Below are 17,327 nucleotides of genomic sequence, written 5' to 3' on the forward strand. Positions count from 1 at the left end.
CTGTGCTATCATTTAAGTGCTGATTACCCAATTACTCATTCTATTTGATTTAGATCAAATGTTGTTCCCCCATGAAGACTTTCTTAATTTCCCCAAATTTATCACTTCTCCAGAAAGCCAAAATATTTCTTCATCCCTCTATTACAGCCCTTATCTCATATTTTATCCATTTTGTTGTCCGCCTAACAACACTGTCTGGTCCTAAGCCAAAGATGGTGCCTTGTTTATCTGTTCTATCCTAGCAATTAACACAAACATTTGGGGGCTTCCCTGGTGGTCCGCCTGCCAATGCATGAGACACGGGTTCAAGCCCTGGTCCGGGAAGATCCCACATGCCGCGGAGCAACTAAAGCCCGTGGGCCACAACTACTAAGCCTGTGCTCTAGAGCCCGCGAGCCACAACTACTGAGCCCGTGGGCCACAACTACTAAAGCCCGCATGCCTAGAGCGCGTGTTCCCAACAAGAGAAGCCACCACAATGAGAAGCCTGTGCACCACAATGAAGAGTAGTAGCCCCCGCTCGCCACAACCAGAGAAAAGTCCGCGTGCAGCAACAAAGACCCAATGCAGCCAAAAATAAAATAAAATAAAATAAATTAAAGACAAAAAACACAAACATTTGTTGAAAGATGGATACAAACAAAGGGCATGCTTCAAAGAGATCCAAATTCAGTATCACCTATTCTCTTTTCGTTCTCCTTTAACAAGGCTACAGAAAGGCATTTTATCCACAAAGCAAGGAAGGTGGTGAGTAATACAAATAGAATTCCCTCAACCCTACTGGCAGAAAAACAAGTAAATTTATCTGCAAGACAGAAGACATAGATGGCCTTAGAATTTTACAAAACGTTCAGGTTTGCCATCCTGATTAAAACAGGATGCTCACTCACTAGTTCTGAAGAAGCAATTTAAACCAGTGGTGGAGTGAAGTAATGTTAAATGGAAAGAACAGTACTGCATGGTCATTTCCTAAAGATTTAATAGTAAGAAAACAATATATTTGGCTAAAGTGATGTTTCTTTCTTTTCTGATTTTTGTATCACTAAAACTTGGATATTTAAAATTTTTTTCTAAAGTTGAAAATGGAGCCAAGATGATTACCTCAAACATTTGTAAACAAGGGACTAAATGCCCAAATTAAAGGGTTAGGAGGAAAAAGATGGCTGTAAGGAAAAAAAAACTTCCTTATATAAAGAGAAATATTACTTGTGCCAACACTACAGGAAAACTAGATTTTTTTTTTTTTTTAAAGGAAACACTTCTCAAGTAATCACTTCTATGTTCCTTTGCTAAGTCTTTATTACATTTTAGGTAATAATTTTTTTCATTAATACACAGTAAATATATTAATAACTACCCAAACACCTGATCTATACTAAGATTCACTGAGAATCCACAAATCCTATCTGTCATCTATCTCCTTCTGTTCTCAAGTCCTTTCTTATGTTTTATATGTAATTAGTATTTAGGTCAGAAATTATAAAACACAAACAAAAATAAGGTCTTACTAAAAAGACCTGTTTTGTACCATCAATTCCTCTCCATGAACCTCAAATGTTATCTTGGGCCACCTAATCCTCTTTTACTCCTCGGTTTCTCTGATCTAAACTACCTCATGTGTGAATCTTCTCTACAATTTACCTAATAAAAGTTCTTTTAGTCTCTTCTTGAAATCCTCCTGTGACTAAGACTCCATTTTTAGAAAGTTCCCCCTTTATTTACAAAAATCTCCCTCCCTATAACCTTTACCTATTGGTTCCAGTGCTGTCACTAGCATGAAGAATCATTTGATAACAGCTATCATATTCCCCTTATAAATCATCTCTACTAAGCTAAACACTACTATGAGAAATAAGATAACATGTATAAAGCACATTGCAGGAAGAAATGAGCTATATATATACAGTAATGATACCTATTATTACAAAGTACTGGTTCACCTTTACTTCTACAAGTTTCCCATTGCCTTTCACTGAAGGTTACATCAAGGACCTCCACCATCCTAACTCAAATTAGACCTTACTCCTCATTCTCTTAAACTCTAGTACTTTTTTTTAAGCCAACTTTGTATCTCTCTCAGTAGATTCCTTCTATATCCAACTAACTGCATAAACATTTCATTTAACTCCCTTTTCCTAATCTAATCTCCAAACTTCCCTTCCTGGAAACCCATTCCACAAACTCCAATTAGACTTTTCTTGAACTGTACAGGAATTCCTATTCCAACCTATTATCTCTACAGTGTTATTATCTATACAGATTTGGGCTGTTCTGAACCATGTTCACTCTTCTCAAAACACCTCTGGCTATCTTCTATACATCTTCCAAGGCTCAGCTCAAGAGATCACTTCTTCCAGGATTCTTCTATGCTCAATCAACCCACAGCCCAAGCTGGGTTAGGCAATCTTCAAGCTTCCAAACTGGCACCTTGTGCATACCTTGAGAAAACACTTTTCATTTTGTATTGTTACTTGTCACTTATATAAGGCTGCCTGACAATACATTCGTGGTTTCTCTGTAGTGTCTAGCACACAGTAAAGCTGTTCAAAGAAAAGATAAATAACTTCATCTCAATTCTTAAACACCATAATAAATTTTCAGTATGTCCAAACACACTCCAAGTCACCATTTTTAGGTCTTCTGCTTGAAAATCAGAATAATCCTAAAGGTAAAGAAATCCTGCTATTCTCACTTAATAGCAATGAAATTTTTAAAAACATACACCTTAAGCTGTTGTCACTATAGTAATATTTTCTCTAGGTCTGTCTCTCCTAAACCTCCCCTTAGCTTTCCAGTTATTCAGAAAAATCTTTACCCAAGTGCCTGATTGAGTCTAATGTTGGGCTAGACTTTAAGAGAATTACACAGCCCTCAGTCTCCCCTACTAGACTATCTTATTTTTACCTAGAGTTAAAAAGCTAGAAAGATAAGACAAAACTAAACCAACTAGGGACTTCCCTGGTGGCACAGTGGATAGGACTCCGCACTCCTAATGCGGGGGGCCCGGGTTCAATCGCTGGTCAGGGAACTAGACCCACATGCATGCTGCAACTAAGAGTTCGCATGCCACAAATGAGGAGCCCGCGTGCAGCAAACTAAGGAGCCCTGGAGCCACAACTAAGGAGCCTGCCTGCTGCAACTAAGACCGGGTGCAACCAAATAAATAAATATTGGGGGAAAAAAAAAAAACTAAACCAACTATTTTATGAAGTTTATTTAAAAAAAAAAAATCACTAATGCAGGGAGTAACTCTCCCTTTATGCCCCACTATTTCAAAGTTGAGACAGAGGAAAAGATTAACTAACTGCCATCATCTTCTGAATAGCTGACAGTAATACTCAACAACAACAACAAAATTTTAAGAAAAAAGCTCATATGGCAATATATAGCACCGGCAAGACCTTCAAAAACATATATCCTAGGGGCTTCCCTGGTGGCACAGTGGTTGAGAATCTGCCTGCCAATGCAGGGGACACGGGTTCGAGCCCTGGCCTGGGAAGATCCCACATGCCGCGGAGCGACTAAGCCCGTGAGCCACAATTGCTGAGCCTGCGCGTCTGGAGCCTGTGCTCCGCAAGGGGAGAGGCCACGATAGTGAGAGGCCTGCGCACCGCGATGAAGAGTGGCCCCCACTTGCCGCAACTAGAGAAAGCCCTCACACAGAAACGAAGACCCAACACAGCCATAAATAAATAAATAAATAAAAATTAAAAAAAAAAAAACATATATCCTTTGACGCAGCACTTAAGGATAGGTATGAATCCATATTTATATCTTAGGATGTTTACAACAGTGTTACTTTAGCTGGAAAAAAAATTATAAAGAAGCTGACATATTCAGTAATGGGGACTGGTAAATTACAATAAATTTTTGATAGAATACTATGAAGCCATCAAAAGTGATGTCACAGCTATATACACTAATATGTATAAAATAGATAACTAATAAGAACCTGCTGTATAAAAAAATAAATTCAAACATTTTTAAAATAAAAGTGATGTCACAGGGCTTCCCTGGTGGCTCAGTGGTTAAGAATCCACCTGTCAATGCAGGGGACACGGGTTCGAGCCCTGGTCCGGGAAGATCCCACATGCCACGGAGCAACTAAGTCCGTGCACCACAACTACTGAGGCTGCGCTCTAGAGCCCATGAGCCACAACTACTGAAGCCCACGAACCTAGAGCCCATGCTCCTCAACAAGAGAAACCACTGCAATGAGAAGCCTGCGCACCACAAGGAAGAGCAGCCCCCGCTCGCAGCAACCAGAGAAAAGCCCGCGCACAGCAACACAAACCCAACGCAAACAAAAATAAAATAAAATTTTAAAAAGTGATGTCACAGAAGAAATAACAAGTAGAGGAAAGTTCTAAATAAATGCAGAAAGCAGTTTACAAAATAGTATCTGAAGTATACAACAAAGTAAACGAAGTCACTAAAATTTGCTGGAAGTGTCAAGCCAGACAGATCCAAAATATCCAAGCCAGACAGATCTTGAAGGTTCTATGGTATTGAATTAGATCATGTGACAGAACAAGGCAAAAATGGCTGTAGTTCTGCTTCAGTGTGTTCTGCCAAGCAACATGCCCAATCACGGAACTTTAGAACAGCTGTGACATCATTTTCAGGATGATAAGTATTTCCCTACTGACTGAGTTTCCATTTGGCTGGAAGATTTTTTCAATCTTGTAAATAATACCAAGGCACATATACAAACACCCCACTTAAGGGAGTCAATGCTTCAATGAGCTATCAGTCCCATTATCATGAAACTTGTTTTGTCTTGGAAGCCTAATAAAAACTGGAAGAACAGTTTACAGTCAGTTATGTAAGGATGTTAAAGGGTAACAGTGGGCAACACAGGAGTAAGGCAATACTGACTGAAAGGGTAGCTGGGTTTGGAGGCAATCATAGGGACCTTCCAGAAACCCCAGCAAGCTCTTCTTAAAGTAAACTAAAAAGTAATCTGACACAAGTATAATTGAAGCTTTTAAGTTTTTACTTTTGGTGGTTTGTTCACCAGCCTCAGAAAAATTAGGATACTCATTCATCAAAAGTCTTTACAGAACTGTTTTAAGAAAGAGCCATTAGTTAGCTTAACAAAGACCCTAAACCTTGATTATTATTACACTCACTGAAAACACAAGGCTAGTCAATGAATCTTACACCTACTTATGAAGTTTTATCATTCACTGAACCACTCAAGTGAATTTAATACAAATATATACTTGATTAAAAGTGCACACAAATTAACAATCCTCAGACTTGCTACTTCACTTTTAAACACAAGCTTCCCCACTAGTTCTAACAAATACAAATTTATCCTAGCGGCTATGCTGCACATTCCAAAAAATATTCCTACCTTTGCCTTCCTGCTTTTAAATCACAAGATGTAGGACAGAACTCTGCAGATGAAAGTAAGCAGATTCTTAATATGCGACAAATATTATGCCTATTTCAAGTAGTTAAACCAAGCACCTGGATGCCCCTCACACACGTTAATAATCTGCTATGCCACTACATGATGCCTAAAAGGCCACAGCCTCCTTCCTTGTTCCTCTAGAAACAGAAGCCTGTGAAGACATCTTTAGAGCCTTTCAAATGTTTGGCAAAAATAATCAAATATCTTTTTTCTATAGATTCTGGAGGATTTTAAGTTAAACTGTTAAACTCTGGGAAAGGGAAGAGTTTAAAGAACTAAACAGTACCAAGTTTTTTCTAACAGCCAAATTTCCAGTAATCTGGCTCTATCTCCCCAATACTTTCAGCATCACTGACAAGTATATCTCTACACACTGGAAGATAAAAGAGTCAACCATACTGGGCTTCCCTGGTGGCTCAGGGGTTAAGAATCCGCCTGCCAACGGAAGGGACACGGGTTCGAGCCCTTGTCCGGGAAGATTCCACATGAAGCGGAGCAACTAAGCCCGTGTGCCACAACTACTGAGCCTGTGCCCTAGAGCCCGCGCGCCTAGAGCCCAGGCTCCGCAACAAGAGAAGCCACTGCAATGAAAAGCCCACTCACTGCAACTAGAGGAAGCCCGCAAGCAGCAACTGAAGACCCAATGTAGCCAAAAATAAAATAAACATCCTGCTTTAGTTAGACAACTATGGACCTCTGATTCTGTGTTATGGAGGTCGAGAATCTACCAGAGCAAACTTACTCCTTTGAGCAGTCCTCCTCCCACTGCTCAAAGGAGTAAGTCTTTATAGAGGCATAACAAGTGCCTCAGGTCCTAGATCAATTACATAAGATCCCTATGAATTAATGACAAATTCAAGGAAAATGTATTTACATTAAGTCTGTTAGGTTTTGTTTATTTTGCATCTGAAGCTAACCACTCAGGATTCTATCATTAATATATACATATGTTTTAAAAACATTTTCTCCTTGTCATTATCTTTTCACCTACTTCCTATACTTCAATATGTCTAACTTCTGGATAATATGATCTGCGCCAACCAGTATTTTATCATTTTCTTATGGTCCTAGAGTTTACGCTCAATACATGGGATCAAGCATTACCAACCCTTTCAAATAAATTCAACTCTTTACTTTGGAACTATTCCCTATCACTCTGTCCAAGATTCCCACTTGTTACAGAGGAAACGAGAAAGTGAATCTTTAGGAATACAACCAAATGTTAAGAGCAAGAGGCCAGCTTTTTCGGATGATCTGCTTTCCAAGTTTTATATAATTACCTTTTCTAATGGGAAAAAGATTTTGAAAAAAGTGATTAAGCAGAACACTACAAAAGATAGAAGCAAGGAAGAAAGGTCTGAAAAACATCCTCTTAACACTGCCAGTTGTCAGCAGGCAGGCAGAAAAGAAATGTCAGGGCTTGGTGACACACCAACTCTTGTAAATAACCACAGTACCCCAGCAAGGCCAAAAGTTAATTCCAACAGAATCATCTTTTTCTCTGCCACATTACAGCCTCAATCTTTTCCTACTTTCATTTCTACGTTTCTATCACTTCAATTATTCCCTTTGCGTTTTCTTCAGGCTCATTCTTCACCTCTTTCTGCATCATATTAAGCCAGTTTCTCTACGGTTGTTTCTGCTTTCCTTTAACTTAAGTCCACATTTCTGTCCTCCATTAATGTTCCCATATTCTTTCACACTAAGGTTCAAATAATAAGACCAATTATCCTCCATTAAGACTTGAACTGTTAAGTGATACTTATGTTATTTACAAAGCTTTTATTAATGGTTACCGGTATAATACCTCTCCTGTTCTCTCTAGTTCCTTCCCCTTCCCTCACAGTCTTAAGAAGGGTAAGCTGGTTACCTTTTTAACACTTTCTTCTTCCTCTTGGCGTTTCTCATAGTGTGAGAAGTCATCAAAAATGGAAGTGGTGTGCTTGTAGCTGGCTATGATTTTCAACACCTGCTTAGCCTTTTCCAGAGGCACTTCCTGAGTGTCCCTGGAGTTGGTCACTGGTTTATTCTCGTTGTTCTCTAGGCGAATGTGTCGCAACTGGCTATTGGGAACGTCCTTCACAAAAATCCACCTGACATCAAAACGACCCTTCCATTTGTCCTGGGACCACACACCTGCACATGTGTTGTAGTCCACAGCAGATTTCATTTCTGCAACGCCACAGAAGTGTCCACTGCCGTTGACACTGAAAAGTAAGTAAACGGGGCCCTTCCCGTTCATGGAGCGATAAGCAGCATCCAGTCTCTTGTTCCCATGCTCTGTGCTGCACCAGATATTATACTTAATGGAACGGTGGATATCGTCCTCAGAGTAGCTCTTAATGATGAAAACCCGGCCATGTTTCAGATTCCAGTCAAAATCCTTGGGGTTATAGTTATTAATGGACCGCAGCTTCTCCAACACTGGGTGAGGTTCTGAAGGAGTAGATCCAGATCCAGCCTGAGACTGTCCTACTCCATTACCATCCACCCCATTATGACCGAACCCACTGCCACGGTTCCGAGGTGCTACCCAGCGGGTTGGCTGAGCTGCCTGTTGCTGCACTGAGAGCTGGGCAGGCTGTGGTGGTGGTGGGGGCAATGGCTGTGTCTGTTGCCCTACTGATGCCTGAGCCACTGGTGGGCTATTGTTAGCCTGCTGACCTACAGGCTGCGGAGACCCCTGGGTTGGCTGCTGACCTATGTTCTGAACCAAAGCCTGTGAGGGGGTTTTTGCCACAGGACCCTTGTTATCCCAAGTTCCAATATCCATGTTATGTTTTATTGGAGGTGGTGGAAGACTTGACCCTGCAATGCCATTCTTGGTCTTCAACTTGGGTTGCTGTTTCGCAGGCTTGCTAGCAATATCAGCCCAAGATGCTGGTTTTGGAGGAGCAATGGTAGCTGGAGGCAAACTATTGGAAGCCACGATGTTACTAGTAATGGACCCGCTACCAACAGCAGAGCCTACAACTTTTGGAACACTGCTTGCAACTTCTGTGCTACCCAACTTCAGGGCTGCCATCCCCTGGTCTATAGTATTCATGCCAGGAGCCTTATTGAGGGTCTCACTGGCAAAAGCTGACTGTCCATCAATCATGGCTCCACCTAAGGAGCTAGGTGCATAAGCATAATTGCTACTATATCCAGAGCTCTGAGTAGACTGTCCCTGAGAACTGTTATTTCCCCAAGCTGAGAAGTCAATCCCACTGGGAAAGAAATTAAAACCATGCTGACCAAGAAATGGAGTGCTACCCAGGGCTCCTGGTTGTCCGAACATTGCATCTGGTAGGAAGTGAGGCTCTCCGTTGCTCAGCTGTCCATAAGAAGTTAGATAGGGCATGGCTGTGTCACCCCCGGTAGACCAAGCAGCTTCACCCAAAGAATAGGAGAAGCCAATGGAGGGACTGTAGTAACTGGGTAAGTAGGAATCTGACATGGCAGTATATGCATTATTCTGTGGAAGAAGAAAAAAGGGTAAATTAAAACTAAACACAAAAATACATAAAATGACCAGGACATTTCCTCTCCCAATTATTCACACAATTCGAATATTTCAGTCATTTCCATAAAAAAGGAGAGTGACCTTTTCAGATGGTCTCTTCCCATAAACTTGCTATTTTTATAGACTTAGATAATATTTTGGTTTAATAACTGAACTGTTTAAACATTTAAAATTAAACTGACATACAGTGAATACCAGCCTTACCTTTTGGTGCTACAATTCAGAAAAGGGAAAACCCATCATCTCACTAAGTTTAAGTCTTCCTCTATAGATGTACTGAGATGATGCCTTCATTAAAACCACTATCTCTGGACTGAAGGAGTGGGAATATTGGCAGAAAGAAAAAGCATTCACAAGAGTTTCCTATTAAAACTTACTATATGATAGATAAAACAAAAATAACTGGACATTTCAAGTTCTATCCCAAAAATCTGTGCAGCCATTCCTCAACCATAAACCAAAAATCAAGGTTCAGTACACCTGGTTTATAGTAAAGCCTCCTGGCAAACCATCTGGGAACATCAAGAGATGCCACTATTTAATTATAACCTGGAAAGAAAATGCACAGTGACTTCCAGAGGATTCAAAACCAAAAAAAATGTTGCTACCTGTTTTGCTTCACCTATAAAAGTTAAGGCCGTAAGCTAAAATGCACACCTAACTTTTTCATTAAAAACAGGAATATAATTCTAAAGACACAGTACAGTCCATATCTTTAAAAAAGGAATCATCCTTCAGAATGACAACCAGAAATAAAGTTATACGCAACTAATCTTCACATTAGAAGATAGATTACATTGCAGAAACATTCTTACTTTCATTTATGCTGACAGTTCTTTTTTATAAATCCTATAACTCACAAAGTACTCCCTTAAATGAGAAGCCAAAGATACATAGAATTGGTTTCTATAGATATAGACTCAGCTCATCTCAAAAATAGACTACTTCAACTTCAAAACAGCTCTGGTATCTAAGAATCCACTAACTAGTCAATAGGAAGTTTTGTTCTTAAGAGACTTGGATGACCATAACTATGTCAGGCCTTAAGTTTGCATTACCAAAGCCAATAGTACTTCTCCCTAGCCACTAAAACACATCTCCTGAAGATTAAATATTTCAACTAATATAGTTTGATAAACGGTGGTGCTTCTCTCTGCCAATTCTAAATTTTCTTTTAAAAACCTAAGTCTTTCACATATACCCTCAGGTTTAAGAGAAGTCTATTTCTCGAAGACTGTTATAATTTTATCAGCCCCAAATCCATTATGAATAAGAAATTCAGTCCACCCTTAACAGATTAAGCCTGAAGAATTATTCCAATATAAGGTCATGAAAAACTGGTTAAACTAATAAGAACCTGCTGTATAAAAAAGTAAATAAAATTCAAAAAATTTAAAAAAAAAAACTGGTTAAAAAGTAGATGAAATAGCCTTGACAAACGACAGAGAGTCTCAGATTATGTCTATTCAACCAAAATTTATATTTCCCCCCCAAATTTTTCAAAAATATTTAAGCTTTCGCTTACTTAACAAATAAAATACAAACACACTTAATATCACAGGTTATGCCACTATAAAGCTGAATGCCTACACCTGAACTGGCAGGTTCCCACATGCCCCTGAGCTCAAAAATCTGAATTACACAATGTTTCACAAGAACTACCTAGAATTATGTTTCCAAATGCTCCCACTCTCCTTGTTATAATGATTATGTAAGCAAACTACCTCAAGAGCAAGAACCCATTAATAGTTCATTCCTCTACTTCCTTCCCTACTTTTCCTGATTAACTGGTTGTCTTCTGCAAAAACTTTTTTCCAATCACTTGCTTAAGTGGTTTCTACACTTTCAATGTAGAAAATTCTACACAAGGGATCAAAAAGTTTTATGTAAGCATTAGGCCCAAACATGCGCACGCACTAATGTCAAGTTATTCAAGACTGTTATGTATATCATACACCATCTGTTCAGAATTTATATAAATGTTCCACAAACTTTTTCATCTTTTAGGATATTCTGGATGAGTTATTGTCAATTTTCCTTTTGGTTTATTAGTCTGGTGAGTTATACTTATTAGCTACAACTTTGTGACTGTCTTTGGGATCCAAGATAGTAACACAAAAGAACTGCTGAATCAAAGAAGTCTCTGTGCACAGTTCATGTTCATATATGGACCTACATGCAACTAATCTTCACATAAGAAGACAGATTACATTGCAAAAACTGGAATTCCATCATTCTTGATCTCTGTTCTCAACAGTATTTTATCTTCCTTCAACTCCGTTTTGTAAATTCTACAGCTCCCCTAAGAAGCCAGATATATACAAAATTACTCTTTACAGATGTAGATAGAGCTCAAGTTGAAAGAGTACCCAGCTCCAAAATAGTTCTGATAACCTAAGAACCCACTAACTAGTGACTAGACAAAACGAAGATACTCAGTTCTGCAGCACTGAATAAAGTTCAGGTGATTTTGTTAGTTTTTCCCATCACATATGAATCCCATTTTCCTAAAAGAAAAATGTTTTGGGGATGAAAATATTTAACACCGGAAAGTATTCTTAAGTTTTGCACTGTTATATTCTTGCTAAGGAGAAAGAACTACTCAAACAAGTGTTGCTGTTAGTACACTGTAAAATGTTATCAGTACTAGCCTCAGAGAATGGTATGTTTGCTCACAACACAGATAAGAACCTTAACAGCCTATGACATTTGTAGCAAATGGTTTTATAACATACTGACTGATATTAAAAAAGTCATCCCCTGATAATGAGATTTATTGATAGAGCAGAGAAAGAATAATGGTATACTGCATCCTCTGATCAAGCACGAAAATGGTTAACTACTCACGGGCCTTGCCTGTGGACTCAAGTAAGGTTCAAAATCATCATCGTTTAATCCATCCTTTTGATGTACAGATCCATTTTGTACTAAAGGAAAAAAAATTCAAATTAGGAGTGTCTCAATCGTACAATCCACCTCCCAAATTAATCAAATACCTCCTAACCAGAGAAAAACAGTACTACACAGAGCAAATAAGTTTGGGTTTCGAAAGGATAAAGATGAGAGTGAATGCTGAGCAACATTCGTAAAAATGTCTCCCTCCACCCAGAGCAAGTTGATCTAAAAAGGTCATTTTATTGGCTCCTCTAGATTTCTATTCCCTCCCGCTTCCCCTCCCCCATCACATGTGAGCACTTCCAGAGTGTGATCCACGAGGATGAAAAACAAAGGCCTTCTAAGACCTACAGGAAACTAAGGACCTGGGACATTTCAAAACCGAATCCACCCCCACCCCTAATGAATTACTCCTTGTTCACTAAAAAGCTGTTCGCCAGCTGCAGGAACACACCGAAAGGGTCAAATACTTAACTGTAAGGCACCTGCAAACTGAGCGGCTTCCGAAAGGTCCTCTCCCCGGGGCGCTTCCCGGAGACCCCGCCCCCCCCCACGCGGGGTCCCCCGCCCGCCCGGGGCCACCGGCGGAGCTAGGCTCACCTTTGTTTCCTTGACCTTTTGGTCTCTGCGGGGGAAGGAAACGTCGCCGAGCAGCACATCGTCCGAAGAAAAAACGGAAAAGGAGAGACAAATTAAAGCCAGGACCGATAAGGGAATAAAGGCGCAGGCCTAAGAAGAGGCGTCAGGAATGGGGTGAGGAGGAGGCTGAAGATGGGAGGCGGGGGAAGCGCGACGCTGGCGGGGCCCAGGGGGAAGAGGGGGCCGCGCCACAAACAACGCGAGGGGACCACGGCTTCAAAGAAGGGGAAGGAAACAAGAGAAAAACGAGGCCCGCCGAGAGGAGGGGACGCGGCGCGGCCGGCGGTCTCCGAGGCCCAGTGAGGAGCGGGGAGAGCGGGCCGAGGGCGAGGCGCTGGGCGCGGCCGGCCTGAGAGCCTCAAAATGAGACCCGCTGAAGGCGCCGCCTCGGCTCGGCCCGACCTGGGGCGGCGGGCCCGGGCCTAGTCGGGCTCCCTCTCGCCTCACACAATGGCCGAGGCATGCGGGCCGGGCCTGTACCTGCTCCAAGAGGCTGCTGGCCGACATGGCTCTCGGATCCTCACGGGTGGCGACGGCGGCGGACTCTCCTCAGGGTGGCGGCGGCAGCGGATGAGCCCCGGCGACGGGAGCAGGCGGCGCGGCGGCGGCTTTTGTCCCTGACACTCGGGGGCCTCGGCGGACGCAGCGGAGACACAGCGCGCGGCTCGGGCTCCGGCTCCGACTCGGCGACGCTCTAGCCCAAGAGCTCAACGCCCGTCTCTATGCCTTTACGCGCGCGCCCGCCCCTCGCAGCCGAAATAAGGGCGCCGAGCAGCGGAGGCGGACGGCGCGCACGGCGCGACGCTGACTCTCACATTCGCTCACCCACGCTGAAGGGGCCCGGCGCGAAGCACTCCGGGAAGGGAGAGGTGGGGCCGCAGCGCCCTCTGGTGGGCTGGAGGAGCGGAAGCGGCGCGCGCGCCTCCCCGCCCCCACCGCCTTGGGATTGGGGCCTAGGAGGGTGGGTCGGCCAGGGTCGCACCACGAGGTTTTGACTAACAGCTGGAGGGAAGGGAGTAGCTCTAGCTTGGGGGAACCCACAAAAGCTGGTTTTTAAGTGAAGAAGCGAACCCCGAAGGCTGAGAGGCCTTAAAATAAACCTGCTTCCCAGTTGCAGATGGCACCCCACCCCCATATGGGGGGGAACACGAACAGGAGTCACAGAGCCCCCAGGGAAAGTTCAAGGGGGCCCTGCCCTGAGAAAGACACCCCCTCACCTGGTTATCCTCCTCTGTTAGCAAGCTACAGAAAGAGGGCCCAGAGAACAAAAATATCCAGAAAACATCCGGTCCCCTGAGAAAGAGATTCACCCTTTGGCGTTGCAGGGAGGAGAATCTGCAATTCTTTTTTAGGGATGTCGCTGGCCCCCATGATAATCTGTTAAACTGTGGACTTTATTTCCAAGAAAAACACACTTCACACATCCACACAAAATTTTACGTGTTCTTTCAACGAGTCCTTACCTGGGGAAGAAAGGAAATAAATGCTATTTGAATACCTGCTGTAGACTAGGCTTTGTTGTTAGGTGCTTTCAAACATTAAAGGCTTTCAGCATCTTCAAAGTAGCTGTCAGTCAATCCGTTTTATAACTGAGGAAACAGAGAGGTTAAGTCATGTGCCCAAGGTCACAAAGCTATTAAATAGTAAGGTTTGCCTGACACTGAGAGGAACATAATAGTGTCCCTCCACCCCCAAGAGAAATCCTGTATTCAGGAACCAGAATCCTGAGGAGATCTAAAGGATGGATGGGCAGAAGCATTTTTAATCAGAGGCAAACCTGACTCCTGCAGGGATATTTGATCCCAGGACAGTCCATCTCCTAATAGCTTTTGTTATTGCAAATAGTAGTAAACAGATAAATAATGCACTCAAGTGTCAACCCGATACCATCCCCTCCCTGGATACAGGAGGCTTGCGTGGACTCAGTAGTAAAATAAATGATAACACAGCATCTTGGACTTTGCATCATAATTTTGCTTAAAGTGCTCAACGCATTTTTTCTGCCCATAATCACATTTATGGTTGGAATGAATAAGGTCAGGCACCAAATGTGACAGACTTCTGGCAGAGTCCAGGTTCAGAGCATAGATTCCACCAAGGGAAGAGAAGAAACATAGTAATCCTTTTTTTTTTTTTTTTTTTTTAATATAAGTTAACCAGTTAACCCCATGGCCCAGATTTATGTGTAAACTGTAAGCAGTTGCCTACACTTACCCTTGAAGGCAGCAGTGGTATGGTAAAAAGAGGATTAGACCAGGAGTCATAATCGGGGAGGGGGAGTGACTAAACACTGGCCTCCCCAACAGATTGGCGACATTAGGTAAATTACTAAACCTTTCAGAGATTCCCTCATTTGATAAAGGGGATAATAAAATCTACCTAACAGGTTTGCTGCAAAGATAAAGTTCAAAAAAACAAAAATCAAAAAACACAAACATTGAAGTATATCTGATACATTGTAAACTTCTTTCCTATAATCCCATTAAGGGATGATAGTGAAAATTCCCTCCTTCCAATAATATTTTTATAGTGCCTGAAATTATGATTAGTTCCTTTGGGATTACTTTCTGTCCTACAGGATTTCCCAGTTAAAACGCAGACATCCTGGGGGAAGGGTAGTCTCTAAACCTGGATTAGTTCACCAGATTGTCTTTAATAGGCCCCTGAACAGAACACACAAGACTGATATATTTAATCACTGGGAAGAGGAAGAGGAAGTCTGGAGTGTGGGATATCATCTTAGGGGGCAGACCCCTCATGGTTTGAGAAAAGAATACTGTATCAGAAATGAGTTTGGGTTCTAGTTTCACCTCTGCCACTAGGTGCATAAAGCACTCAATCCCTCTTCTAACAAGTATTTATTGAAGGCCAGGCAATGTGCCGGAGAGAAAGTCTTAAGAGTTCACTTCTGGGGCTTCCCTGGTGGCGCAGTGGTTGAGAATCTGCCTGCCAATGCAGGGGACACGGGTTCGAGCCCTGGTCTGGGAAGATCCCACATGCCGCAGAGCAACTGGGCCCGTGAGCCACAACTACTGAGCCTGAGCGTCTGGAGCCTGTGCTCCGCAACAAGAGAGGCCGCGATAGTAAGAGGCCCGCGCACCGCGATGAAGAGTGGCCCCCACTCGCCGCAACTGGAGAAAGCCCTCACACAGAAACGAAGACCCAACACAGCCAAAAATAAAAATAATAAATAAATAATAAATTAAAAATTAAAAAAAAAAAAAAAAAAAAAGAGTTCACTTCTGGGCTTCCCTAGTGGCACAGTGGTTAAGAATCTGCCTGCCAATGCAGGGGACACGGGTTTGAGCCCTAGTCCGGGAAGATCCCACATGCCACGGAGCAACTAAGCCCGTGTGCCACAACTACTGAGCCCACATGCCACAACTACTGAAGCCTGTGCACCTGGAGCCCGTGCTCCACAACAAGAGAATCCACTGCAATACGTCCGCAAACCGCAATGAAGAGTAGCCCCCGCTCGCTGCAACTAGAGAAAGCTGGCACACAGCAATGAAGACCCAACGCAGCCAAAAATTAATTAAATAATTAATTAATTAATTATTTTTTTAAATAGTTATTCACTCACAGTTGTTAGAGTGCAATGAGAAAGCACAGACGGACCTCACTTAGTCAGAGGACCAAGAAGTTTTCCCTGAAGTCCTGAGCTTCAGCTAGAACCAGAAATATGACCAGAAATTGACCAGACAAGGAGGGAAGGGATGTGAGAGACAATATGTGCAAAGGCCCCAGGCGGGGAAGGATCTTGGTACTGGTGAAGAACTGAAAAAAAGGCCAGCATGACTGGTGCATAATGAGAGAGAGGGTGGCACCAGATGAGACTCAAGAATTGGGCAGAAAAGAGAAAAATAGGGCCTTTACTTGTTAGCTACAAACGATGATCCGTTAGTAAAGGGTTAACAGAAGCATAGCATTCTCAGATTTATGTTTTAGGTTCACTCTGATTGCAGTGTGGGAAGTAGATTCAGGGAGAAAAGAGTAGATTAGGAGTTAGAAGAATATTGCAGCAAGTCCAAGCAAAAGATAATGGTCTAATATAGTGATGATGAAGACAGAGTGAAGTGGACAAAATGGACATTTTAGGAGGCAAAATGAGAGGTCTTAGTGATTGATTGGATTGTGGGGAGGGCATTAAAGGAGGCGATATCAATATAATATCTAGTAGTTTGATTTGAGCGATTCGGTGGGTGAGGTGCCATTTTCTAATGTGGGGAATCCTAGAGGAGATTTTGTGATCATCAATTTATCTTTGGACATGTTGGGTTTCAGAAGAACATAAAACATCAGATAGGAATGTTCTGTAGGCAATTAAAAGGTTTGGGGCTTAGAGAGTAAAATCAAGCTGGAAATACAAATCTTGGAGTCTCTAGTATGGGGATGTTAGTTGAAACCAAAGGAGTCCCTGGGATTTCCTCAGAAGACAAGGATGATGGGACTTCCCTGGCGGTCCAGTGGTTAAGACTCCACGCTTCCATTCCACTGTGGGGGGCACAGGTTTGATCCCTGGTTAGCGACGCAGCCAAGCAAAACAAAACGAAGATGAGAAGGAGGAGAGCAACAGGCCCAGCACCAAACCAGAGATGGAAGGGGAGACACGGAGAGGAAATCACTTCCTACTCAGAGTCTATTTCCAAGACTGTAAAGTAGGGAAGTTGGACCAAAATAACTTCTGAGGTTCCTTCTAGTTCAACCATTTTAGACCTCTGGAAGGTAGAAACCAAGGAGATCCTTCTGGATATATGAAGGGGGCAGTGGGGATAAGAGAGTGAAAAGAAGCAGGAAAGGAGGACAGATTTTACATACTCTTCAGAATTTTGCTATGGCCTGGGCTGGGCCCTAGAGCTCTGGTTCTCA

The 17,327-nt window shown here is 42.4% G+C and overlaps 1 protein-coding gene across 2 annotated transcripts in view; it reads right to left on the reverse strand.

Annotated features, from left to right (window-relative positions):
* The window catches only part of YTHDF2 (YTH N6-methyladenosine RNA binding protein F2), a 31,524-nt gene extending 17,492 nt beyond the window's left edge, over positions 1–14,032 (reverse strand). The window contains exons 1-4 of one of the 2 annotated variants that reach the window (XM_082440291.1): positions 12,939–13,951; positions 12,420–12,444; positions 11,772–11,851; positions 7,290–8,876 (exon numbers count right to left, since the gene is read on the reverse strand). In XM_082440291.1, the coding sequence (XP_082296417.1) occupies positions 7,290–8,876; positions 11,772–11,851; positions 12,420–12,444; positions 12,939–12,965 (1,719 nt within the window). In that variant the 5' untranslated portion in view covers positions 12,966–13,951. Of the gene's footprint in view, positions 1–7,244; positions 8,877–11,771; positions 11,852–12,419; positions 12,445–12,938 lie in introns of those variants that run through there. The other variant, XM_082440290.1, reaches the window with a different exon arrangement.
* Between the last annotated feature and the right edge of the window lie 3,295 nt (positions 14,033–17,327).

This window comes from Balaenoptera physalus (genome assembly GCF_965194825.1).
Source record: "Balaenoptera physalus genome assembly, chromosome: 1".
Taxonomy (NCBI): Eukaryota; Metazoa; Chordata; class Mammalia; order Artiodactyla; family Balaenopteridae; genus Balaenoptera; species Balaenoptera physalus.